The following is a 26,221-nucleotide window of genomic DNA, read 5'->3' on the forward strand; positions in this document are numbered from 1 at the left end:
ACCGTACCGGTTTCATCCGGCGGAGGGAATTTTCCGGTTGGTGGGTTAAGTCCGTTGAGTGAAGCTATATGGAGAGAGAAAGCTCCAACGGAGTTCGTCGGAGACGTCTCTGCGAGGCTTACGTGGCAAGATCTGACGGTCATGGTTACTATGGGAGATGGTGGGACTCAAAACGTTCTTGAAGGTCTTACCGGTTACGCTGAACCTGGATCTCTCACGGCTCTCATGGGCCCTTCCGGCTCTGGCAAATCAACTATGCTCGACGCTCTCGCTAGCCGCCTCGCCGCTAACGCTTTCCTCTCCGGCACCGTTCTTCTCAACGGCCGCAAAACCAAACTCTCCTTTGGAACAGCTGTTAGTATTTTTATTACGCTTACATTATTTTTGTCTTGGTATGATATATTTAGAATGTTCTTGGATTTTGGAGCTTAGCTGTTCATAGTGTGTTGGAAAAGAGAAAACAAATAAAGTAAATCTTTGTATATATACAAGTTGTGTTTTTCAATTTTGACGAATCTTATTATATAATTTACAGGCATATGTGACGCAAGACGATAACTTGATTGGTACGTTAACTGTGAGAGAGACTATTTGGTATTCAGCGAGAGTTCGTCTTCCGGACAAGATGTTACGGTCGGAGAAGCGTGCTCTTGTGGAGAGGACAATCATAGAGATGGGTCTTCAGGATTGTGCAGATACTGTTATAGGAAACTGGCATTTGCGTGGAATTAGTGGTGGAGAGAAGAGAAGAGTCAGTATTGCTCTTGAGATTCTCATGAGACCTCGTTTACTCTTTCTCGACGAGCCAACAAGTGGTCTTGATAGGTAAAAAGACAGCTTATTCAATTTTCAGATTCTGCTAACTGTTACTATTTATCAAGCTTGATGCCTGTTGTTTTTTTTTGTGTGTAGTGCGTCTGCTTTCTTTGTGACTCAGACATTGCGTGCCCTATCACGAGACGGAAGGACGGTAATAGCATCGATCCATCAACCGAGCAGTGAGGTTTTCGAGTTGTTTGATCGGTTGTATCTGCTTTCTGGAGGCAAAACTGTTTACTTTGGTCAAGCTTCAGATGCATATGAGGCAAGGAAACCAAACCGAAAGAAAATACTGTATGGTTTCTCTGAAGAAATCTTACAATCTAATCCGTGTTTTTTTTGCTTTTGATTGCAGTTCTTTGCACAAGCCGGGTTTCCATGTCCTGCTTTAAGGAACCCTTCTGATCATTTCCTGAGATGCATAAACTCAGACTTTGACAAAGTTAGAGCCACTTTGAAAGGTTCTATGAAGCTAAGGGTACATAAAAACCTTCCCCTTTTAACTGATTTCAATTCTCTGCAAGACTCATTTGCTGATGGACTTGTTGTTCTACTTTCCAGTTCGAAGCAAGCGACGATCCGTTGGAGAAAATTACCACAACTGAAGCTATTAGGCTCTTGATTGACTATTACCACACTTCTGACCACTACTACACAGCAAAGGCTAAAGTTGAGGAGATATCCCAATTTGTAAGTACTAAGTAATCCTTTTAGGACGTGTTTGATGTTAGGACGTGTCACTGGTTTCTCTAAACCCGTTTCCTCATTTTTTTTTTGTTTACAGAAAGGGACTATTCTTGACTCTGGTGGCAGTCAGGCTAGTTTCCTTCTGCAGACCTATACTTTAACTAAGCGATCCTTCATCAACATGTCAAGGGACTTTGGATATTACTGGCTCAGACTTCTTATTTACATCTTGGTCACCGTCTGCATTGGAACCATATATCTGAACGTTGGGACAAGCTACAGCGCCATTCTGGTATTTGCTAATATCATCATCTATTGGAGAGCAACTCAAACACAAACTTGAACAAGTTTTTACCTTACCTCTCACCATATCCGTCTTTTTGCTGTTTGTGAAATCAGGCACGGGGCTCATGCGCGTCTTTTGTCTTTGGATTTGTAACCTTCATGTCAATTGGTGGATTTCCTTCTTTTGTTGAAGACATGAAGGTTAGTTTAGCCACTCCTGCAATTTTTCTTGCGAATGGAACCAAACGGTTTTGTTAAAACTGAAACTGATTGCAGGTATTCCAAAGAGAGAGACTAAACGGGCACTACGGAGTAGCTGCGTTTGTGATAGCCAACACATTATCTGCAACACCATTTCTGATCATGATAACTTTCATCTCCGGGACAATATGTTACTTCATGGTGGGTCTGCATCCAGGATTCACTCACTACCTCTTCTTTGTTCTCTGCCTTTATGGAAGTGTCACCGTTGTGGAGAGCTTAATGATGGCCATAGCTAGTATTGTTCCCAACTTCCTCATGGGTATCATCATAGGAGCTGGAATCCAGGTGCGCTCCCAAACACATTCATTCTGTTTCACTTTCTAAAGCAGACGAGACGCTCTTCCTAAATCTGTTTGTCTCTACTTCTGTTTCAGGGCATCTTCATGCTGGTTTCTGGATTCTTCAGGCTTCCAAATGACATCCCCAAACCTTTCTGGCGTTATCCAATGTCATACATCAGCTTTCACTTCTGGGCTCTACAAGTAATATTGTTGAAACAAGAAAAAGTTTCATATCAGCTCATCATCATGTGATAATAATAGCAGAGAGCTAATATTTTCTTGTTTTGCTTGTTCTCCAGGGTCAGTACCAGAATGATCTGAGAGGCTTGATGTTTGACAGCCAGGGGAGTGCTTTCAAGATTTCAGGTGAATACGTTCTGGAGAACGTCTTCCAGATCGACGTGAACCGATCAAAATGGATTAACCTCAGTGTGATTCTTAGCATGATTATCATCTACCGCATCATCTTCTTCATTATGATAAAGACCAACGAGGATGTTACTCCTTGGATCAGAGGTTACATAGCACGCAGAAGGATGAAGCAGAAGAATGGAACTCAGAACACCACAGTTGCACCAGATGGTCTTACCCAGTCTCCTTCTCTGAGAAATTATATTGCTACACAAACAGGTGGAGCTCGCAGATGGTAGAGTTTTGAGCTTGTCCAGTGTTTGAAGACATTTCAAGAAAGTTGATCAAAGCATAGCCACCATATTTCACTAGGCCTGCAATATCAAAACTCAATGTAATGTGAGAGCAGAGAAAGTTGAGTGTGTTAGTTATAGAAAATATTAAATGACGGATTTGTCTAAAATAATCACTACATTTCTTTTTTCTATTTTGCTAGTAACAAGTACCATCTTGTTGCATTATACAGTTTGCATTGTGCTGCAATTACAGCTGGTATATTACGTTGTGAATTGCTGCAAGCTTTGTTTGTACATGTTGAAATGAAAATTGAGTTCTAACAAGTTTCACACCCTCAAATATTATATCAGATCCAGAACTAAAATTAACATGGTGCACATATAACTTTTTTTTTGATATAATAGTTATATCTTTTTTTTTGCATCTCATATTTTTAAAATTTAAGTTTCTGAAAAACTTTAAAAATTCAATTTTTTTATGAGGAATATCATTGTCATTTATTTTTACATTTTTGAAATATAAATTTGAATCGAAAATTGATCTACTCAATTTATTAGATGTATTTATTAATATTTTAAAAAGTAGAAAAACAAATAGTGTAACGAAATTAACTAGTGCATTTTGGATATATAAATAAAAAAGAAAGAAAATGTAATTAACATTTCAACATATAGTTTCTTTACAAAGCTCAGATTACGAAGATCCAGGTAATTTTTAGTAACGATTCTTCTCTAATTTCGAAGAGGTTGGTGATATTTGAATCGACTGGTTTGGACTTTGTTTTGCAAGTTTCATAGGTTAGATATTTTTTGATTGATTCGCCATTTATTTGAAAATAATTGTCATGTCTGATGTTTGTTTAATATTCACATTTTTTTAAGTTTCACAAAAATGGTGGGAAATCCTTAGAGGTATTTGTGTCTTCGATTTGCTCCAACGGAGCCATAGATTTTCACAATCTTTCTGATTTTGAAGTATGCCCTACCGGACCATGTTCAACTGCCAAACTCTCTGATTCGAAATTTCCGTTTCTACGATCGTGATCCAGCCAATGCCGAGTTGCCACAAAGCCAATTTTTCTCTCAGGGCGACTATTGGTATTTTGTGATAAGGCAGCGAATGACCCCAGCTTCTAACAATCCCACCTCGGGGTAAGATCTGTTTTACAATTGCTAACTCTTGATAATACAAATATATATTTTTGTTAACACCAAAAATTTAATTTGTATTTCAGGATTTGAATGAAGGAGCACAATAACAGCAGCAGCATATCACCGCCACCTGCAAAACTGAATTTTTAGCATTTGTAGTTTTCAATCATTGTGACAGCTACATTAATTGCTGTCTATGCCAATATGGTTTACATACTATAATATGAAGTTTTTTTTTTTTTTGACAACAAATATGAAGTTTAGTAATATGAAATACAATATAATATTTTACATAGCTATCATATGTATCTATATATACATTTTTGAAGTACATTTTATGTTTATACCTTTGGAATTTAACTTATTTAAAAACTTATTTACATAATTGGTCACTAACTTATTTACATAATTGATCACTAAAAAATTGCACAACAAGTAAAGTAAAATATGGAAAATTAGAAATCAAAATCGATTATCTTCATAATATACAAAAATCGATTTTCCAAAAATATCTCTACTAATTAATTTCTATTTCTATTTCTTAAACGAATTTTGGTTTATACTTACACAATCTTTACATTTAACAATATATTCCCAAAATATCTCTAAAGTACCTTTTATGTCTTCCTTTAACATTAAAATATCTCAATTTTTTCTACAAAAATAAACATCTAATATTCTACATAATCGATTTCAAATTTATTAATTAAAAATTATAAATTTTCTAATTTTTCTATACTTAAAAGCAAATAGAAATTCGCATGAAAATTATAACTTTTATAAACTTAAAGCAAACTCCAAATGGAAATTATAATTTTATATACTTAAAGCAAATAGAACAACAAATATCTCAATGTTATTATATAAAACTAAAAAAAAATATATAATTTTATATTTTATCCAACATAATTTATTTTTTTGTTAGTTATGAAAAACCTGATAAAGAAAAATATAATCAAGAGGGTTAAAATGTAAGCAAAAGTTTATTGTCACAATGGGCCTTAGACCTTCATTCTAATATTACACACACTCTATCAATATTAAAATATTGAACATATCTAATTAATTCAATTAAATTATGATTAAGTAAAAAGACAAGTTATTAATTATACAGTATATTGAAGATTAAATCTAAAATTTAAAATCAAAATACAATTATACAATACAATCATACAATTTTAAAACATGATCCTAACAAAAGTCTAGCAAACAAATAAAACTTATATATATATATATTTTTTTTATTACAAAAGAAATGGTCACGCGATGGCGGGTTACTTAAAATACAAGATAACAGGACTTGGTTATGAGCACATATGCTATAAACGTGCTTAGTTTTTGGTGGAGCATCTGTTTTACTAAACTGTGAGTAAGTGACAGAGTCGATTGAATTTACACTTCTTGTTTGCTTATGATCAGGTTGGCATATATTTTATGAGGAAGCTTTCGCTGCGCTAACCGCTTCACCATTGAAGGAACATTGTCGAGAAAGGCAGCGCTCTTCTATAGTGAAGCTTGTTTTAGGTATGGAAAAGAGTTGCACGAGAAAGCGGAAATTGCACGGCTGAGGAGCGGAGCCAGCCGTCTGGCAGAAGCAAAGAAGTCTTCAAGGGGAGCCCCTGCTCAGCTTATAGAAGCGATGAATACACTAGAGTCGAGCATTAATGTCATATTTGGATAGGCTGTCAAGGAAAACGTACGACAGAGTGTACCTCATGAGAGTTCCTTCTCCTTCTTCTTCTTTGTCTCCACTTCCCGCCTTCTCAATGGTTAAGCCAATGAACATGACTGAAGATATTGGATGCAAGCAAGGATAAAATGTTTGCAATCCTTGTTCCAGACAGCAGTGCAAAGGCTCTCTCTAGATACACTGAGATGGTCGATGATTGTAATTAAAACTCAGGCGGAGAGATTACAGCAAGCTAGCGAACTAACTCGAGTTAGGCTCAAAGAGATGGATTCTTCCAGATTCTATTCTTGCTGTGGATGGTAATTCTGCTCTTCCTGTTGATCTTAAAGAAGATGTAGAAGCTGTTCAGATCAGTGGTGGTCCAGCTGGCTTGGAAGCTGAACTCCAGCAGCTTAGGGATTTGAAGCAGGGTAAATCAGGAACTGCTGGTGCACACTGAAGAGCTTTTGCAGAAAGAAGCAACTGAAGACTCTCAGTTCAAAAGTCAGTTTGGGACTCGGTGGACTAGGCCTCAATCTAGCACACTGACTAAGAACTTGCAAGATAGGCTTAATCGATTTGCAGCCAATTTGAAACAAGCTGGAGACAGTGATGTGAAGATTGAGCGATCCGTGAGAGATAATTCTCTCTCTCTCTTTTGGAAGCTGCGAGTATATACTTTTAGGAGGGACTTGGAAAGTGCTTATACGAATTATTATTCTCACATTTTTGCTTCCCTTTCTGCACAGAGGCAACTGGAAAATCTTGGTGCTCAGCGGGCAGGTCTTGAAGACATGCTAGCTCAAAGAGATGAAAAGAAAAGTAAATTCTTTCTATTGATTAGTCATCATTGTTGTTCATGATTATTATATGATATTGGAGACAAAGACTCATTAGGCTTTTACTTGATACTTGGTTTTAGGATGACATACTGCCAAAGCTGATGACAATTACTGGCTCCTATGAAGACATGTTTAGGAAAGAGAGAGATATCAAAGTATGATCACATTTGTAAAGATATTTCCCAAAACATTGAAGTTCAAGAACAATTATTGATGCAAATTCAAGTCTTACGTCTTTTTCCATCGTTATAGTGGTATTTTTATATTATTTCATCATGGTTTTTATCCTTTTCTGATAACCAAAAGGCATATGGTGATTGTAATCAATATCCAAGCAAATTGAGTTTGCTAGCTTCTTATGGCCTATGGGGCTGAAATGATCGCGTCTCAGAAACCGACTACTTTCTAATTGGTTTCTTTCCTTGGTTATAGGCTCAAAATGAGGAGTTCTCAACTCTTTTCAATCTTGAAGATTATAAAGGTGAGCAAGCAGCTTCCGTTCTGCATGATGGATCAAAGTACTTTATGTTTAGCGTTCTATATGTGAATTGAAGCATAATCCACGATAAACTGACACATTTGGCAATGAAACTGTGTTTCTTCGTTGTTCAGCATCCAAGGATAAAGTGCTACAAGCAGATTCAAGCTGCTATAATGAAGTATCTAGAGATCAAGGAGAACATCAATGAGGCCTCTCTGAACCTGTAAAAAAGAGGACATATAAGAAAAGAAGACACTGAAGGAGTAAGCGAGCCATGTGAAATCTTAGCGGTTGTATTGACCTTTGTCACTTGTGGTTGATGAATGTGAGAACAAGACTAAGAAGAAACCAGCGTTGACCAAGGCAAAATGGTCAACTCAACACCTTCAAAATTTGTTATTGATATGGTTGACTGGTTGTACGGAGACCAGTATTCCTTTGAACAAGACGAAGTTACATAGCACGCAGAAGGATGAAGCAGAAGAATGGAACTCAGAACACCACAGTTGCACCAGATGGTCTTACCCAGTCTCCTTCTCTGAGAAATTACATTGCTACACAAACAGGTGGAGCTCGCAGATGGTAAGAGTATTGAGCTTGTCCAGTGTTTGAAGACATTTCAAGAAAGTTGATCAAAGCATAGCCACCATATTTACACTAGGCCTGCAATATCAAAACTCAATGTAATGTGAGAGCAGAGAAAGTTGAGTGTGTTAGTTATAGAAATATTAAATGACGGATTTGTCTAAAATAATCACTACATTTATTTTTTCTATTTTGCTAGTAACAAGCACCATATTGTTGCATTATACAGTTTGCATTGTACTGCAATTACAGCTGGTATATTAAGTTGTGAATTGCTGCAAGCTTTGTTTGTACATGTTGAAATGAAAATTGAGTTCTGACAAGTTTCACACCCGAAGAACCTCAAAGAATGACTAGTAGTTCTTCCTTGAACAGGCTTTTGATTAACTTCTTTAGCTTCTGCTTCAGCACTCTTCTGCTGTTTCTCATCTGATCAAATCAATGGCGCATTTTGCACTTCTGAATCACGATATACATGCCATTTTTCATATCTCTTTACTCCCTGCAAGACAGGTCTAAGTCTGGGAGCAGTAATGCAGTTTGAACAGCAACATCCCTTTAAGTGGACGATACATTCTGCACAGCATCTGAACCGAAGATAGAGGTAAGTTTAGTAAAACAATGGCAACTTACCAGTTACCAGGTCCATCAAAATCAAAATTTTGTAAATCATACACTATCTGCTAATAGACATAAAGATGAAGCAGAAACCATAATGCAACTCACAAGAAAAGTCGATTGCAGTCAAGGTTAGCACAGTTCCGATGTCTTAATTCCTGAATTTGAGAATCACAAATGTAGCATCTTGCAAAACTTGTATCCACAGGTGTTACTGGAGTTTCTCTGGCTTCATCCACGGCGTTGTTACCGTAGGTAGCTGGTGGGAGAGAGAGACGAGAGTCAAACACAAACAGATTTCCAACCCATTCAGCAGTGCCTTCTTCTTTAAGATAATGGGAAACTCCACCCTTCAGTGTATACAGGTTCTTGAAACCCCGTTGTCTGAAAAGAAATTTGACTTCTCACAAGAAAGTTATTTGGGAAAAAAAATTTCGAGGAGATGTTAGTAAGACAATGCAGTAGTAGAAGCCGCAGTGCTACCTCAAAACTGCTGAATATACATCGCAACGTATACCTCCAGTACAGTACATCAGTATATCTGTCTTTTCCTTGTCAACATTTATCAAAGGGTCNGGATTTGTCTAAAATAATCACTACATTTATTTTTTCTATTTTGCTAGTAACAAGCACCATATTGTTGCATTATACAGTTTGCATTGTACTGCAATTACAGCTGGTATATTAAGTTGTGAATTGCTGCAAGCTTTGTTTGTACATGTTGAAATGAAAATTGAGTTCTGACAAGTTTCACACCCGAAGAACCTCAAAGAATGACTAGTAGTTCTTCCTTGAACAGGCTTTTGATTAACTTCTTTAGCTTCTGCTTCAGCACTCTTCTGCTGTTTCTCATCTGATCAAATCAATGGCGCATTTTGCACTTCTGAATCACGATATACATGCCATTTTTCATATCTCTTTACTCCCTGCAAGACAGGTCTAAGTCTGGGAGCAGTAATGCAGTTTGAACAGCAACATCCCTTTAAGTGGACGATACATTCTGCACAGCATCTGAACCGAAGATAGAGGTAAGTTTAGTAAAACAATGGCAACTTACCAGTTACCAGGTCCATCAAAATCAAAATTTTGTAAATCATACACTATCTGCTAATAGACATAAAGATGAAGCAGAAACCATAATGCAACTCACAAGAAAAGTCGATTGCAGTCAAGGTTAGCACAGTTCCGATGTCTTAATTCCTGAATTTGAGAATCACAAATGTAGCATCTTGCAAAACTTGTATCCACAGGTGTTACTGGAGTTTCTCTGGCTTCATCCACGGCGTTGTTACCGTAGGTAGCTGGTGGGAGAGAGAGACGAGAGTCAAACACAAACAGATTTCCAACCCATTCAGCAGTGCCTTCTTCTTTAAGATAATGGGAAACTCCACCCTTCAGTGTATACAGGTTCTTGAAACCCCGTTGTCTGAAAAGAAATTTGACTTCTCACAAGAAAGTTATTTGGGAAAAAAAATTTCGAGGAGATGTTAGTAAGACAATGCAGTAGTAGAAGCCGCAGTGCTACCTCAAAACTGCTGAATATACATCGCAACGTATACCTCCAGTACAGTACATCAGTATATCTGTCTTTTCCTTGTCAACATTTATCAAAGGGTCTGAAGGAGCTTCCTATAGTGTAGAAGCATGATCAAAATTATTCACGGTTAGATATCTGTACCTTCAGTAATTTATATTATGTAACCTACAGAAGCAACTTGTCTGATCACTTTATCTTAAGCTACAGGTTGTAAATAAGAAATTTTCAGCTGCCACAGTTAAGGATGAATAGTACCTTTTCATCAGAGAGACCAAAAGAAGTGTTCCGAAAGCAATCAACTTCAGGTCTAGGTGCCCCACGAAAATGACCAACATCCCACTCAAAACCTTTTCAAATAAAGTGTCTATCATCTCGAAATACCAGTAGGTTTAAGTTGAGCAAATATGTTAAGAATCACAAACAGTCATGTAGATACTAGATAATAAGAGAAATCAAGACTGTATTGTTACTGTAAACAGATAGAAAGGAAAAAAAGATATACCATTTCTGACATCCAATAATATGCAGCTTCTACCACTAGTTGAAGCTTCATCCCCATCCGTTAAGTCATTCAGTTTCCTTTTCCATTCAGATGGTTCTAAAGGTTTTGCTCGCATCGGTGGATCAAGTAGGGGAAGGTGTGAAATTCCCCCCTCGTACTATAGGAAAAAAGAAAGAAAGACAACTAATGTTAAGTAATCTTACACCATATTTCAAGATATTGCATTATTATCACGCACTATAAGTAAAACTATTCCCACTGAACCATAGATTTAAAGTGGTGTTATGTAGCTTGCCTGGACTAAGGAAGGTTTGTTCTGTAGCTTCAACTTAGGGAACGCATGCCCATTAATAGCAGGAGAAATCTGAACAAGCAAATCCGAGAATCTATCATCTTCTTTCAACCATTCAACATATGCAAGAGCATCTTTAGATGGTCCACTGTACTGCAGAAAAAACAAAAATTACCAAAGTTAACACACAACAAGAGCTTAATATAGTAGTCACATAAATATGCAACCATTCTCATATAGTTTGATGAAAAGAGTGATCANCAATGGCGCATTTTGCACTTCTGAATCACGATATACATGCCATTTTTCATATCTCTTTACTCCCTGCAAGACAGGTCTAAGTCTGGGAGCAGTAATGCAGTTTGAACAGCAACATCCCTTTAAGTTGACGATNAAAAGATATACCATTTCTGACATCCAATAATATGCAGCTTCTACCACTAGTTGAAGCTTCATCCCCATCCGTTAAGTCATTCAGTTTCCTTTTCCATTCAGATGGTTCTAAAGGTTTTGCTCGCATCGGTGGATCAAGTAGGGGAAGGTGTGAAATTCCCCCCTCGTACTATAGGAAAAAAGAAAGAAAGACAACTAATGTTAAGTAATCTTACACCATATTTCAAGATATTGCATTATTATCACGCACTATAAGTAAAACTATTCCCACTGAACCATAGATTTAAAGTGGTGTTATGTAGCTTGCCTGGACTAAGGAAGGTTTGTTCTGTAGCTTCAACTTAGGGAACGCATGCCCATTAATAGCAGGAGAAATCTGAACAAGCAAATCCGAGAATCTATCATCTTCTTTCAACCATTCAACATATGCAAGAGCATCTTTAGATGGTCCACTGTACTGCAGAAAAAACAAAAATTACCAAAGTTAACACACAACAAGAGCTTAATATAGTAGTCACATAAATATGCAACCATTCTCATATAGTTTGATGAAAAGAGTGATCAAAGCTAAATGCGTAATTACAAAATGATAACTAGTACCTGCGCGTTAATTCCTTGTTCATTGAGATATATCCGACCTCGTATATTCAAATCCTGTAAGGCAAAAACAAAAAAAAAAAAAAAACATAGGAAAAGCTTCAAACTTTGAACCAAGAACAAGGAACGCTAACAAGTTCAATACTGTTCTCGAACAATTTGGCAATTCACACTACTTAAAAGACAGACCTTTAAGAAAGACAAGTGCTTCTCAATCTCAGCTTCGGGATCTTCGATTGATACAAACCGGTAGAAGTTTACAACAATGAAATCTTCTCCATCGTCATCGAATTTTATGTGATTGTTTCTTCCTCTGTTTCGGCATTCGCAGGATCTTCTTCTTCTGAGTTCTTCTAAGACGAGACTTCCTGGTCGCGAGAAGCTCTGATTGTTCAAAGCATATTGTTTGTGTAGAAAAGATTGGTCGGAGGAGGAACGAGTTTTGGTTGAAGCGAGAGGTAGTAGTGGAATAGTTAAGGAGACTGAGAGCATTGCCGCCGGCGAAACTCTCTTTAATTATCTTCTTGCTGGTGGAGAAGAGAGACACAGAGAGAGAGCAACATGTTCTTACGTATATTTTTGATCTTAGGAGATTTTTGTGATATGAGGCCTAAGCCCAACGTAAGCCCAAATCAAGCCCATTTTTATATTAGATTAATGCTTTATTATAGATTTAACTTCTCTTTTATGTCAGGAAGTTTAATTGGATCATGAGATTTAAACTTGTTGTCTTGTCAGTGTTCCTTAATTAGACAAGTAATCTTCGTATCCATCCACTAGTCAATGAAAGGGATGTCGTCAGGGGTGATCGACATATGACGCCGTGAAGCTTTGACCATATTATATAACACGCCATCGAGATTTATCATACATATGCTCGACCACAAAGTCACAAACTAATACAGATAGAGTTTTGACTTTGACTTTTTTTATACAGCTTATAAGTACTAAACTCTTATCCCAATACAATTCAAAATAAAAGTTTCCATAAAAAGAAAGCCTTCCTACAATGTCAACGTTTCTCTGTATCTTCCTCCTCTTTGCCGTCTTCATCAGCCACGGTGGAGCCGCTACCGAACCTCCCGTCGAAGCAGTTAAGGACATCAATGGAAAACCTCTCCAAACACGCTTCTACTACTACATCTTGCCTGTTGTTAGGGGCCGCGGGGGTGGACTAACCATGTCCAAAGCCGAGAACAAAACATGTCCAAGAAGTGTGATCCAAGACCAATTCGAAGTCTCTCAAGGCCTACCGGTGAGTTTCTCACCATATGACAAATCAAGAATCGTCCGTGTCTCAACTGATCAAAACATCAAGTTCTCTTCAACTTCGATTTGGGAATTAGCCGATTTCGACGAGGCAACCCGTCAAAATTTCATTTCAACTTGTGGCGTTGAAGGGAATCCTGGTCAGACAACGGTTGATAACTGGTTCAAGATCGACAAATTTGACAATGATTACAAGATCAGGTTCTGTCCTACTGTCTGCAATTTCTGCAAAGTCATCTGCAGAGACGTTGGTGTGTTTGTGCAAGATGGAAAGAGAAGACTTGCTTTAAGTGATGTTCCATTAAAGGTTATGTTCAAAAGAGCATAGATACAACAACAACAGAATATTTACAATGCTTCTGTAACACCATTAATAAATAAATAAAGAAGTCTTTTCAATGCTTGTTTCTACAACTTAACTAATCAACATCTTTAGAAATCATCACCTCGAAAGAATGGTCCATTGAAGAATGAAGTGGAGAAAGTACCTCCACTATTGGGGAAGAGAGTGAGGAAGCAAATGAGTCCAAGGACTATACCCCAAGCAAACCTATCATCTCCGAGAGGTGTGATTTCGTCTTTCGCAGGTGTTTCTTCACCACCGCGGAAGAAGGTTGCGAATAGCCCCCAAGCTAAACATAAGACGCTTCCGCTGAGACCTCCGATACCGAGAAGGAGTGATGTGGTAAATGAGAGAATTGCAGCTGTGCTTCTTCCAAACATTGCTTGAGCGATTCGACCTCCTTCGAGTCTTCCACATGGTAATAAGTTCAATGAAGTCACTACCATACCTGAAAAGAGTTTACTTACAGTTTAGAATATAGTAAAAAACTAACAAGAGAAAGAGAAACCAACAAAAGTTATGAGGTTTACCCAAAAGACCAGCGAAAGCAAGCGGATCAACTGGAACTCCAACTCCTTCAACCGCATTAGGCAATACATTACCGAGATCATCCGCATAAGGACCGATAACGAATTGGATAAACGAAAGCAACGGGTTGTTATCAAAGAACTGTGGCCTTATGTACCTGTATAGAACGTTATAAAACCAATCAGAGAAACCAAACTGCATATAAACAACAGTAACAAGAAATAAGAATTTCATCTAATACATCCTTACAAAGCATTGTCTCCTCCATTGAAACTACCATCAGATATAAACGCGGCAGCTGCAAGAAGCAGCGAAGTGAGGTATGCACTAGCTGTACGCGCTACTGGTATATCGAATAACGCCTTTTTATTAGGAAGCAATGACTCGTAATTGTTCATAACTCCTAAACAACCAGTCCAATTCGATGGCACCAGAAACGATGGGCTTAATTTGACACCGTGTCGTGCAGCGGTTACTCTGGTTGCTATCTGAAACAAACAACTAAACAGGTTAAGTGACATGTATACAACACAACAGTCTGGAGCTAGCTCTCTTGATTTGTCTCAGCATACCTCTGAGACGCCTAAGATGGAGAGGAACCCGCCAAAAAGAGGAACCACATTAGCAATGTAGTCATCAAAAGTAGCGTCGGGTTTAAGGAAGAAACCACTCATAAGAGCTATGGTGCCAAAGGTTGAAACACATAAAGCAATTGCACTAATATATCCCCATGGAGTGCTTAATCTAGTTGATTCAAATTGTAGATCGATCTCCGCCTTAGGTTGCACCATACACACCTTTACAAACACAAAGACCAAACATTCCAATATTTTTTAGCCTTAATCCTAAAATCATGAACCTCAAAGTTAGAGACTTTTGAAGGCCTTCGTCTACCTGTTTAGTGATCTCATTGGACTTTTCTTCCATAAACCACACAACAACATCACGCTCAGCTGCTTCAGATAGCTTTGCTTCAAGCTTAGGTGTGACCTCATTAATGGGTTTTCTCAGATTCCCAATAAAGATCCCTCCATCTCCAAACCGACGAACGTCAGTAGCGAAAAACGTATCGAACCCAAAACAGCTCTTCAACTGTGCATCATCACAAAAACACTTTCAGAAACGATTGCAATCCAACGAACACACAAAAAGAATCAGCATGGCTGTATATAGAGTACCTTGTTGAGATCAAGAGCCTTGAAAGTCTCTTCAGCTTTCTCAAGCCTTTCTTTTTCTCTAGTCAAACTGTCACGAGCCAAGCTGTTGAAAACTCCAATGATTGGATTCTCACTGTTGCTCTCTCTGTTCAGCTCTTTCAGTTTACGATCAGTTCTTGTCTTCTCAAGCTTTATCGCAGCTTCGATTGATGGATTCCCCATAAACTTCTTGAACTCTTCGTCCGTTTTCCAATCATTCTCTTGCTCCTTCGATTTCTTCTTCTCCTCCTCCACTTCACTGATATCTGGAGAAGGCGACGCATTACCGTTCGCGTGGTTCTCATTTTGCTCCTCCGCTATCGCCACCGGAGACGGAGCTTCGTTAGTAGACTCACGAACTCGATCATCTTCCGCTGAACATCTCAAAGGACTCCTGCGTCTCGGTCGGTACGTTTGGTTCACAAGTTTGGGAGGTAATAATGGTCTGTAACAGCGACGAGGTTTCGAACTGTGACAGGATTTGAGAGTTAAGGAAGATGAAGAGGGAGTAGACACAAAGAGGGAAGCCATGTTTACAGAAGAAACTCAAAAAGATTGAGATTTGATGAAGAAGAGACATGTCTCTGCGAATGAATTTGTAGAGAGGATGATGAAATGTCTGGAAAGTTTGAGAAGAAACTCAAAACACAACAGGTGGAATGGTTTTTATGCATAAAGACAATGTAATGTGTCAGCATCAAAAGAAGAGATTAGAGAAGATGAGAAAGAGAACCTGATTCGCTGTCATAGAACTAGAAGAGAATCAAAAGAGGGGGTTTAAGACATCAAATAATTGGATAAAACCTTAAGTCATTAGAGGGGAAACAAGATTCTGGTCGGAAACTACAAAAACGATCGAGCGAACAAACATATTATAAAGATATGTAAAAATCAAAGTGCGGTTTTTTTTTGTTTTTTTGATGTGGTCTTCGCTCTTGTTCACTCTAAGAAGAGGCAGCAGCAGCAGCTGGTACTTTCTCTTCAGCGGCACCTTCGAATGTCTCACCAACTAGCTCTGGGACATCGTCATCATCCTCCTCTTGTATGGTTGCTGAGGCATTACCTTCACCAGGAACTTGTTTCTGGAACTGCTCTGCCAGTTTCTTTAGGTTGTCCATGTTGTCTGGTCCTGAAAGAGATCAAAAGTAAACATATTGTTTAAGGATCTTTCATTAGGGGAAGAAACATCGTGAATATCTTGAATTCAGCTCAATAACATGGTACATACCGAGTTGGCTGATAATCTGAGGAAGGATATCTTGCAACTCTGCAGGTAAACAAGTTTTACACATCAGTCAGCGAAAACGCAATGATGAAGAAACAAGAAAACAGAGATGAAAAGATATGATCAGATGCTTACTTTTGGTCACAGGAGTACCGCTAACTACCCATGTGTTTGCGGCAATTGAAGCTTGAACTGTAGTAACATTCAAAAGGAGAAACACAATCATCAATAACATGTAAACGGGTTTTTAAACTCCTAAACACAATAAAAGAAAAACAAAGAAAGAATGAATCAGAATCATACCCTTAGGGTTGATGAACTGAATGACAACATCATCCTTGAAGATGTTAACCTCTTCAATAGCAGGAATGGAATTAACTCCAATTCTTTTCAAGGTGCTTTGGAGCCTCTTGTCATCAGTCGTATTGGTCTTGTGCACAGCCTTCTTCTTTCTGCAGTAAATATCAAATGGTTTTATAACATCATCAACCACAGTAAACGCTACGCATCAAATAATGAAACTGATAGAAAAAAAAACAATATATATATACCTTCTGACTGTACCCTTTCCGCCAGTGCGGACGGTGTTAGCCATCTTCATCAACTTTTCACGATTCATCTGTATACAAAGCATAAGCCAAATCCATCAATCCCCCCAAATCTCATCACAAAACTATGGTTACTACATTCACAAAACCTACTGAGAACAAAGCTTCAAGTGACCATAAGAAAGTAAGAAGATTAAAACGCAAACAAAAACGACCTCAGATGCGCTTATGTCACTATTAGTCTAAACCTAAAGTTTCAACCTTTTTCAATCAGTTAGGTACCCAGTCACCTAATCAAACCCACAGAAGTTTTAAAAACAGTAAAGAACATCTCAGAAATTTCAAAGACGGAAAAAACTAATCCTAAATCCCTAAATAAGCGAAATGAATCAAGAAACAAGTTATATATCTGAAATATGAGCTTGACCCATAAGCAAAATCAGAAAATCAAACGGTAAGAGAAAGGGAAAATACAGTGGTGGATTTCACCTTTGAGATTAGGGTTCTTCCTTCTCCGAAGAGTGTAAGGAGGAGATAAGAAAAAAAAAGAAAAATGCAAAACGAAAAACAGAAGAGAGACGCGGGGCGGCGCTGGAGGGTTTTGCCCTTTTTAACTATATGCTATTCGGAGCCACGCTCTTCTGTTCATCCAACGGTGTATATCACAACTTCCATAAACATGTCTCAATCTCTACCGTTGGATCTTCTAACAAGGCTTGACTAATAATCATGGCCCAATCATTTCCCTCACCTATAGGCCCAATATAAGCTGGCCTTATCAGAATTTGACTCGTTTTAGAGCGTACCAAACCAGAATCTTTTTGGTTTAAAAGCTAACCAGAATTTCAGAAATCGATTACCTCGTTCGTTGGAACGTTTCCTTTTTATCAATGAACACTTGAACAGACTAGAAGAAGGAAGCTATTCGATTATTGATAATCTCAACATTGGTACATTTTATTAGAAAATAAAGTCTGCTCACTGGTACCAAATCCATAAATATAAAATTACATTAAAGAGATTTGTATAGAACCAAAACGCAGACGCATAAACATTCAAATGAATTGCGTTCTGAGTTTGGACGTTTTTTTTATTACTGTTTCTTCTACACAACATTCTCCAAATACCATTGATAAGTTTGGGAGAGACCATCTTTTAAAGTAATCTTCGGTGTCCATCCCAAAGAAGCAAGCTTCGAGTTATCCATAAGTTTCCTTGGTGTTCCATCCGGTTTCGTGCAATCCCAAACAAGCTTCCCTTTAAACCCAACAACTTCCTTAACCAACTCAGCCAATTCTTTAATCGTCACTTCAACACCACTACCAACATTAACATGCTCAAACCCGCTGTAACGTTCCATCAAGAAAACGCAAGCATCAGCCAAATCATCGACATGTAAAAACTCCCTCAACGGACTCCCACTTCCCCAAACCACAACTTCCTCCGCATCGTTGGCTTTAGCTTCATGGAACCTCCTCATGAGAGCAGGAAGCACATGTGAATTCTCCGGGTGGAAATTATCGTTCGGACCATAAAGATTCGTTGGCATACCGGAGATAGCATCCCACTGATGCTGGATCCTGTAAGCTTGACACATCTTAATCCCTGCAATCTTGGCAATTGCGTACCACTCGTTTGTCGGTTCGAGCGGACCAGTGAGAAGAGCTGATTCAGGGATCGGTTGAGGAGCGAATTTAGGGTAGATGCAAGACGAGCCGAGGAAGAGGAGTTTCTTCACACCGTGTGTGTAAGCAGAGTGGATGACATTGGTTTGGATTTGGAGATTGACACCGATGAAATCAGCTGGGTATGTGTTGTTGGCATGAATCCCACCGACTTTAGCTGCAGCTAAGATGACATAAACTGGCTTCTCTGTAGCAAAGAAGGACTCAACATCGGATTGGCTAGTGAGATCAAGCTCTGAATGAGTTTTAAGGACGAGGTTTGTGAAACCCTGATCTTGGAGCTTACGGACTATGGCTGATCCAACTAGTCCCCTGTGTCCAGCGACAAAGATCTTAGCTGATTTCTCCATTTCTGCAACAGAATTATGATAAATCAAATGACCTAGGGTTCCAAAATTTTCACCACGAGAATTCTCATGAAACATTTTTAAATCCAGGTAATTACATTATAGAGAGATGGAAAATTTTAAAGATTGACGTACCCGATGATGCTGTGGTGTTCGCCATTGTCGAGGTTTGTACGAGAGAAGATGAGAGATTGAGAAAGGGGGATTTTGACTTATAACAGCTAAGCAGTTATGAAAGTCAACGAACAAAAAACGTAGATTTGTAGGTAAAGTTTATATTCGTCTGAGAATGTGAGGTGGAGGAGATCTGAATACCCGCCGGCGATCTGAATCGGTGTCGGTTACTCTTTTTTTTTAATTCAGATGAGAGCATCAGTTCAGAAGAATATTCAATCCTGGCCCATGGGCCTTAATAAACGAGCCACCTCATTCTCCGCCTCTTAACCGGACCAAATTCCGGTTCTCAATTATCAATTTGAGTCAATAAACTGTTGTAATGGTTAAACCGGTTCGCTGCTGTGACCCTGTGAGAGTGTACGTGAGGTACCAAATTGATAGAATGATAGTTGCATTAACTCGGTGGTTTCCGTACCATCCATAAGGATTCAAATACGTGTAACGACTAACGAGGACAGGGCTAATTAACATGGTTTGGTACAGGGCTACTCAGTCGGGTAGTTGGATTCAGAGTACCTAACCAGCCAATAAATTACAAAGAGTGATGGATGGTTATAGCTTTAGGCTTGTCATCGTCGATAGAACTGTGACAAACCTTTTGAAGACTCATATAATAATAGCCTAGTAGTGGTGATTAGTAAATTAATTTCAGACTTGTGAATCACAAGTTGTGATGAAAGGAAACGTATTCTGTGATATCATCGATGATTGGATGAGAGATGATTAGCAAACACAAACAAGTAATGGTAGTTGCAAATGACGCTGTAACCGCCAGGGCTGAGATCCAAGAGTAAAGTATATATTATAGACCTCTTCTTTACACAATAAGAAGACAAAAAGAAATCAATTTATGGATTGAAAAATTCGCTCACAGACCTTTCGGAGAAAGGAAATAGAAGAACCACTTGGTTGCAACTCAAAATAGTACTTAATCCGTAGTCAAAGATGATTAATATTAAATTTGATTGGCTGCAACTCTGCTACTCTGAGCTGTTGAAAGTAAAAAAAAAAGGGATGTTGGGAGTTGACTTTAGATGTTTTGAGCTATCAGATATTTGTCACTGTTTGATTTCTTCTACGGCCAACACCGTTTCGGACATAACAAACAAGTTGCATTGTACCAGACTTAGTCTAAAGAAACAATAAACCTAACCTTCCCTATAAGTATCCGTCTCAGCCATGCATACTTGTTTAACAAGAAACATTCAGCATCATGAGGGGAAACAAGAATTACTCCTCCCTGTTTCTCCTCTCTTTTCTAATTCTACCCATCCTTCATTCAAGCTCTTGTACACCCAAATGTGGAGATATCCAGATCCCGTTCCCCTTTGGAATCGAAGACGGTTGCTATCTCGATGAGTGGTACAAAATCGAATGTCGTCGACCAAATGCTACTTCCGGGAAAAGTTTCCCATTCCTTCCCAAAATCAACATGGAGGTTGTGAATATTACCCTTCCGGGGGGAAATTACAATCTCTTCGATAGTTCAACAAAATTATCTTCAATTCGTGTCAAAACCTCGATTGCATCCATGGGATGTTCTAGCGATGGAAAAGATTCAGGGTTGACTTTGAATTTGACGGACACTCCTTTCTTCTTTGGGGACCAAAACAACCTCGTGGCTGTTGGTTGCAACAACAAGGCGTCGCTGACAAATGTGGAACCAAAGATGGTGGGATGCGAGTCGACTTGCACCACAAGCAACAGTTTGCATAGCATTCCTTTATTCGATAAAGTTGGATGCTCGAGGTCCCGCTACAGCTACACTCAAGCCATCTTGCCTAGCAGCTACGTACCATTCTGCAATACAACGAAAAAACAAGAGTGCAACGGGGACGGATGCTGCCAGGTGAAAGCACCTGTTGGTGCTCAGCAACTCGTTGGTGTCACAGTAACAAACAGTAGTAATGGAAACTTTACAAAGGGTGGAGGATGCAAAGTTGCCTTTTTAACAGACGAAGTCTACACTGTATCGAATGCGACCAATCCAGAGCTGTTTTTTTCCAAGGGCTACTCTACTGTTAGCCTAGGATGGTTCATCCAAACGAAGAATCGTTCGTTTCTAGAATCATTGGACTGCCAAAACAGAGAAGAGTTCGATCAAAGTAAAACAAGAACAGCAAAATGCGCATGCGATAATCATACAGCTTCCGGGATCATTTATGCAACTTGTGCATGTGCTAGCGGTTACAAGGGTAATACATACCTTTTAGACAACTGCCAAGGTAACTAATTGCTCTTTCAAGTTTTCGATTTTTTCTTGTGTGGCTCACATCATCCATCATTTGTGTACAAATTCATGACTTCTTTTCTTTTTAATTATATGTACGTAATTAATTTGATGAGTTTTCGTATGCAGAAATTAATGAGTGTGCCGAACGTGACAATCCCTGTGGGGAGCACAATTTTTTATATCACAAGACTTGTAAGAATAAGCTGGGAGGTTATGAATGCGTGAGCTACCATATTCCAGAAGTACTGGTAGGTAAGTAAATGAATTTGTTAATATCCAGAGTCAAAGCAACAACAGATATTCAAATTTAAAGAAACAATGATGATGAATATTTAGTTTTTTTTTTTTTAATTGTTTTGGGGTTTGCAGGATTAGGTGCAGGTTTTTTTGTCTTAATAGTAGGCTGTGGTATATGGGGGTTGAGAAAGCAACTTAGAAAAAGAAGGATGACAAAGCGCAAGAGGAAGTTCTTCAAACGTAACGGAGGACTATTGTTGCAGCAACAGTTACATACAACTCAAGGCAGAGTTGAGAAAACAAAAGTATTCAGCTCGAGAGAGCTAGAGAAAGCCACTGATAACTTCAACGAAAACAGGGTTATTGGACAAGGTGGGCAAGGAACAGTGTACAAAGGTATGCTTATAGATGGTAGATCCGTAGCAGTCAAGAAATCCAATGTTGTAGATGAAGACAAACTACTAGAGTTCATCAACGAGGTCATCATTCTCTCCCAGATCAACCATAGACATGTTGTGAAGCTCTTGGGATGTTGTCTTGAGACAGAGGTTCCTATTTTGGTTTACGAGTTTATAACCAATGGAAACCTCTTCCAACATCTACATGAAGAATTTGATGACTACACAGTGTTATGGGGAGTACGTATGCGCATTGCCGTAGATATCGCAGGAGCTTTTTCATATCTACACACTGCTGCGAGTTCACCAATTTATCACAGAGATATCAAGTCAACGAACATATTACTAGATGAGAAGTACCGAGCCAAAGTTTCTGATTTTGGAACTTCAAGATCAGTTACTATAGATCATACTCATTGGACCACGCTAATATCAGGTACAGTCGGATATGTGGATCCTGAATACTACGGGTCAAGCCATTTCACCGAAAAGAGTGATGTTTATAGTTTTGGGGTTGTCCTAGTGGAGCTTATTACGGGAGAGAAGCCTGTTATAACCCTTTCGAATACTCAAGAAATAAAAGGGTTGGCAGATTATTTCAGACTTGCAATGAAAGAGAACAGACTCTTTGATATCATTGATGATCGAATAAGAAATGATTGCAAGCTTGAACAAGTAATTGCAATGGCACATTTGGCGATGAGGTGTCTCAAAAAGGCAGGGAAGGCTCGGCCAGATATGAGAGAAGTTTCTACAGCTTTGGAGAGGATATGTTCATCACCAGAGGATTTTCAGGTGCAAATTCAAATTGATGGAGAAGAGAGAATATACAGAGACGATTCTTATAGAACGGTCACTTCAAGAACAATGTGAAGCAATGGGGAGTAATTTCATGGTTGTATCAAAGTCTTAAGTAATAATGTTGATGTATTTTGTAAAGACTTGTTAACTTGTTTTTTGCAGCTCAATTGGTTTTTCTCTATACTTAGAATGGTTCTGATTCTCAAAGGCAACAAGTCTTCAACTTGCCAGTTCCATTGCTTGACTTAACAACCCACCACCCATACTACCACATTTAATTTATCACGATGTCACATCCTCCGTTGATGTACAGATTCTAAATTGTAACTCAATAGCCAATAGTAATAGAGAGAGATTAATTAATGGCTATAGCTAGAGAAACTATGAAATAAACTAGACCAATAAGCCAATAATAGTAACTTAGTCATTGTAAATAGACAAAAAGAAGTAAATAAACAAACAAACAGAAGTCAATGCCCGAACCATACAAAAAAAACATTTTTGTGCATGGTGCGTTCTTGACTCCCACTTTCCACTAAACTTAAAAAAGAAAGAAACCCAAAAAAATGAACAAGAGAGAGAGAGAGAGATACCCAGAAGAATAATGATTTCTTACACCCTTTGCAGGCATTGAAGACAAATACTTTTAATGAGACCTTTCACTTCTCTGCTCATTGAAGACCCTTCTCAGAAATCAGATGGGGAAATACTAGCTTTTAATGACGTCTCAAGCAGTTGAAGGACAATTCAAGGTGGTTTTAATTTGGTGGACAGTAGTATTGATGAGATTATTTACTGTCTCCATTGACTCCATGTTCAGTTTTGCCGGTTGCATACCACTCACCATTATCTGAAACCCAACCGTTATCAATGATCCTCCTTTGCTGCTTCCGTCTGGTGTAATGGCAAAACCAGAGGGTAAAATGGGAATACAAGATGTGTCTTGACCGCTCATTGCTATGTTCAATGCTGGTATATCCACTGGAGTGTATATCACAAGCGCTGCACCTGATGAGTCTATGCAGCTTTCTTGTAGGATCAGCATGTTGTTTTGTGCTGATGAAGATGCATTAAAACCCTGATGAAAACAAAAAGTGAACCAAACTACCAATCATTAGAATCAAGAATTCAATAATCTATATAGTGTCAAATGGAGGAAGCTTACACGAAGAACTGATATGCAGTTTCCAGGATTTGATCCGTTTGTAATATTAGCAACTTCTTGAACAGAGTTCCCATTTGAAAGGACGTCCCACTTTAAAAACGAAACAGAGGAACAAAAAAAAATAATGTCAGATTTAAAAACACCAAATGATTCTTGTTTCTATGGTAATGTTAAATCTGTGTGGTACCTGAGGCCGAGTTCTTTCATCTTTGAGGAAATTGAAAACGTTCTGTGGAGAGTTTGGGAGCCAGAAACTGGTGGCTGCACATAGAACCATCCCATTTGGTTCATGTCGGCTCTTACGCGAAGTCACACGGACAGCAAATTCATCCAGTCCGGAGACAACAGTTGAGCGCGTGTTGTGAGATGTGCCAACACTAAAGCAGAAGTTGCTTACCATCCTGTGAGCTAGTCTCATTATACTTCTCTTCCCTTCTGGCGATGGAATCACTGAAACGATTTCCAATAGGTTACTGATGGTTTAATTATCTGAACAATTAGAATTTCTAAAAAAAATGTCTTTAGTTACCTCCACCAAGTTCAAGGGATGATGTTGCAGGTTCCAATAGATTCGTGAACCTCTCACACATTCGTTGAAGAGTAGAGATCCAACGTTCAGCTCCAAAAGCTAACCCTTTATGAACACTATCTTTAAATATCTCATGAATCGGTTCTTGCTCCTCGAATTCAGCATGTTCAACCCAAGTAACCTGTTGATGTACATTTAAACGGTACAGTAAAATGATTTGAGATGCTAAAAGAATGAAACAAAACAGAACGGTTACAAACCTTTGAATAGCCATTGGACATATCTTGAATCAGGCAACCAGAAGGAAATCTATATGACCGAGATTGAGATACAAACTGAGGAAACTCATAGGAGACATTTGCAATAGCCCAAGTTCCATGTTCAATCTGCTGACAGTATCTTAGCACACAGAACTCACGTGTGGCTACCAATGGCGAAAGCACCTGAAGCTCTTCAATCATCTAAGACCAGCCAAAGCTAAAGTTAAGCATAAGTTTCACACAGCTATTATCATCTTTAAGAGCAATTAGTGTTTCTCTTTACCAAATGTAATGCATCTCCATGGTTTCCACGCAATCCTGATGAAATCACTGCAAGAGTTTTAGACGCTGCAACGATAGAGGGAAAGAGATCTGCTGATTTGACCTGCAAATTAATGAAAAAACCTATATGAGACAAATAAGAAACCAAATGTGAACAACAAAAAACTTTGAAATGGATTATAAATGACTTACAGAATCCATGAGCATGTCCACAAGTATCAAAGCATTAGTGAAAACAACACCAGAAGATCTAGATGCTTCCATTCGAAGGTTATTCTTCTTTCCACCACTAGTACTTGATCTTGGAAATATATTCTCATAGCTTTCAAGATTGAGAACGTCTCTAGATCCATCAGTGTTGATCCATAGAGGCTCATTAGTTTGAAGAAGCTTAAGCAATTCTTCCATAGCGGTGACAGCAATGTTGGTCATAAGAGACTTATCCATCTCTGATAAAACCAAGTTTGGTTGAGATGGCAAATTAGGAACAGCCATTGAAGAACAACTTCCTGGAAGAAGATCAAAATCAAGTGAAGGACCGCTATGGAATAACTCTAATGGCGAAACATGCATAGGATTTAGCAATGGTGGAAGATGAGAGATTGGTCTCCCTATGAATTTAGCAGCAATGCTCGAAACCCTTTCGAGCTGCAAAATTAAAAACATGAAATGTTAATGGAAGTTAAAAAACTAAAAGCAATCACAATGCAAACAAAAAGGTCTCAGAGAGAAAAAAACAAAACCTCATCTCTAAGCTGTGCATTTTCGATGCGAAGCTTTTGTTCATCAAAGTAAGCGTCGTCATTAAGAGGAGAGTCACCACAGTTGGGGCAAATGGCATGTTTAATAGCTTCTCTAATGGCAATGTTTTCGCAACGAATCTTATCATTCTCTTCTTTCAGTGCACAATTATCAGCTCTCTCGTGTTGTGCCTTCAAAAAACAAAAAAAATAGAGATTTTTATGGAGACAAAACAATAAAGAGAGAAACTTTACAAAAGAACCAAACAAAAACCTTCTTTTGTGTTCTTCTGTTTTGAAACCAGAACTTGATCTGTCTTGGAGCTAAACCCAATTCTCTACTAAGTTGAGTCCTCTGTTTCTCATCTGGATGCTGACACTCATTGAAAGTACTACAAACAGAGAACAATGTCATCAGAAAACAGAAAACAAAAAGAACAAGGAGAGAAAAAGGGGTAATACGATTCGAGGCGTTGGATCTGGTGAGGAGTGTGACGGTGAAATCGCTTCTTCTTCTTGTTCTTCTTATCGGTTTCAGAGCCGTCGTGATTTTGGCTGTCACCGAAAAACTCCATGTTCATCAAAGTGTAGTGTAGAGGTTTAGAAC

At 38.5% G+C, this 26,221-nt stretch overlaps 9 protein-coding genes and 1 pseudogene across 11 annotated transcripts; 4 read left to right on the forward strand and 6 right to left on the reverse strand.

Annotated features, from left to right (window-relative positions):
• LOC104756116 (ABC transporter G family member 11) lies at nucleotides 1-3,208 on the forward strand (the record flags this gene model as incomplete). The annotated part of the gene is given in 10 exon segments (XM_010478645.2): nucleotides 1-354; nucleotides 536-825; nucleotides 913-1,084; nucleotides 1,175-1,297; nucleotides 1,381-1,509; nucleotides 1,604-1,798; nucleotides 1,906-1,992; nucleotides 2,068-2,340; nucleotides 2,430-2,537; nucleotides 2,636-3,208. Coding segments are annotated over 10 exon segments (2,082 nt in total), but the record flags the coding sequence as incomplete, so codon positions are not given.
• On the forward strand, nucleotides 5,402-7,354 carry LOC104759276 (annotated as a pseudogene).
• On the reverse strand, nucleotides 7,868-8,899 carry LOC109130214 (rhodanese-like domain-containing protein 8, chloroplastic). Its single transcript, XM_019239547.1, has 3 exons — nucleotides 8,814-8,899; nucleotides 8,439-8,714; nucleotides 7,868-8,299 (listed from the first exon to the last, which is right to left on the reverse strand). Exons 1-3 carry the CDS (start codon nucleotides 8,861-8,863, stop codon nucleotides 8,146-8,148), a joined length of 480 nt encoding a protein of 159 aa, XP_019095092.1. The 5' UTR covers nucleotides 8,864-8,899; the 3' UTR covers nucleotides 7,868-8,145.
• LOC104775896 (rhodanese-like domain-containing protein 8, chloroplastic) lies at nucleotides 8,910-12,228 on the reverse strand. Of its 3 annotated transcripts, none has more exons than XM_019239529.1 (8): nucleotides 11,841-12,228; nucleotides 11,655-11,708; nucleotides 11,362-11,506; nucleotides 11,067-11,223; nucleotides 10,123-10,214; nucleotides 9,856-9,959; nucleotides 9,481-9,756; nucleotides 8,910-9,341 (listed from the first exon to the last, which is right to left on the reverse strand). In XM_019239529.1, the coding sequence occupies exons 2-8, from the start codon at nucleotides 11,675-11,677 to the stop codon at nucleotides 9,188-9,190; spliced, it is 951 nt and encodes a 316-aa protein (XP_019095074.1). In that variant the 5' UTR covers nucleotides 11,678-11,708; nucleotides 11,841-12,228; the 3' UTR covers nucleotides 8,910-9,187. The 3 variants fall into 3 exon arrangements, with proteins under 3 accessions (XP_019095074.1, XP_019095073.1, XP_019095075.1); XM_019239528.1 differs by having other exon boundaries at nucleotides 11,362-11,511; XM_019239530.1 differs by lacking the exon at nucleotides 8,910-9,341 and having other exon boundaries at nucleotides 9,604-9,772; nucleotides 11,362-11,511.
• Nucleotides 12,508-13,319, forward strand: LOC104756120 (miraculin-like). The gene has a single exon (XM_010478648.2). It carries the CDS (start codon nucleotides 12,661-12,663, stop codon nucleotides 13,246-13,248), a length of 588 nt encoding a protein of 195 aa, XP_010476950.1. The 5' UTR covers nucleotides 12,508-12,660; the 3' UTR covers nucleotides 13,249-13,319.
• Nucleotides 13,202-15,625, reverse strand: LOC104756118 (probable zinc metallopeptidase EGY3, chloroplastic). The gene is made up of 6 exons (XM_010478647.2): nucleotides 14,970-15,625; nucleotides 14,686-14,883; nucleotides 14,364-14,588; nucleotides 14,041-14,279; nucleotides 13,794-13,948; nucleotides 13,202-13,711 (listed from the first exon to the last, which is right to left on the reverse strand). The coding sequence occupies exons 1-6, from the start codon at nucleotides 15,516-15,518 to the stop codon at nucleotides 13,353-13,355; spliced, it is 1,725 nt and encodes a 574-aa protein (XP_010476949.1). The 5' UTR covers nucleotides 15,519-15,625; the 3' UTR covers nucleotides 13,202-13,352.
• On the reverse strand, nucleotides 15,758-17,357 carry LOC104756121 (basic transcription factor 3). Its single transcript, XM_010478649.1, has 6 exons — nucleotides 17,250-17,357; nucleotides 16,764-16,831; nucleotides 16,516-16,664; nucleotides 16,348-16,404; nucleotides 16,216-16,254; nucleotides 15,758-16,116 (listed from the first exon to the last, which is right to left on the reverse strand). Exons 2-6 carry the CDS (start codon nucleotides 16,829-16,831, stop codon nucleotides 15,932-15,934), a joined length of 498 nt encoding a protein of 165 aa, XP_010476951.1. The 5' UTR covers nucleotides 17,250-17,357; the 3' UTR covers nucleotides 15,758-15,931.
• Nucleotides 17,672-19,165, reverse strand: LOC104756122 (putative GDP-L-fucose synthase 2). Its single transcript, XM_010478650.2, has 2 exons — nucleotides 18,928-19,165; nucleotides 17,672-18,797 (listed from the first exon to the last, which is right to left on the reverse strand). Exons 1-2 carry the CDS (start codon nucleotides 18,950-18,952, stop codon nucleotides 17,866-17,868), a joined length of 957 nt encoding a protein of 318 aa, XP_010476952.1. The 5' UTR covers nucleotides 18,953-19,165; the 3' UTR covers nucleotides 17,672-17,865.
• LOC104756124 (putative wall-associated receptor kinase-like 13) lies at nucleotides 19,940-22,711 on the forward strand. Its single transcript, XM_010478652.1, has 3 exons — nucleotides 19,940-21,194; nucleotides 21,329-21,454; nucleotides 21,572-22,711. The coding sequence occupies exons 1-3, from the start codon at nucleotides 20,183-20,185 to the stop codon at nucleotides 22,708-22,710; spliced, it is 2,277 nt and encodes a 758-aa protein (XP_010476954.1). The 5' UTR covers nucleotides 19,940-20,182; the 3' UTR covers nucleotide 22,711.
• LOC104756126 (homeobox-leucine zipper protein HDG12) lies at nucleotides 23,023-26,220 on the reverse strand. Its single transcript, XM_010478654.2, has 10 exons — nucleotides 26,077-26,220; nucleotides 25,889-26,006; nucleotides 25,618-25,806; nucleotides 25,067-25,522; nucleotides 24,876-24,977; nucleotides 24,593-24,793; nucleotides 24,333-24,513; nucleotides 23,991-24,253; nucleotides 23,804-23,893; nucleotides 23,023-23,716 (listed from the first exon to the last, which is right to left on the reverse strand). The coding sequence occupies exons 1-10, from the start codon at nucleotides 26,193-26,195 to the stop codon at nucleotides 23,366-23,368; spliced, it is 2,070 nt and encodes a 689-aa protein (XP_010476956.1). The 5' UTR covers nucleotides 26,196-26,220; the 3' UTR covers nucleotides 23,023-23,365.

This window comes from Camelina sativa, chromosome 17 (genome assembly GCF_000633955.1).
Source record: "Camelina sativa cultivar DH55 chromosome 17, Cs, whole genome shotgun sequence".
NCBI classification, from domain to species: domain Eukaryota; kingdom Viridiplantae; phylum Streptophyta; class Magnoliopsida; order Brassicales; family Brassicaceae; genus Camelina; species Camelina sativa.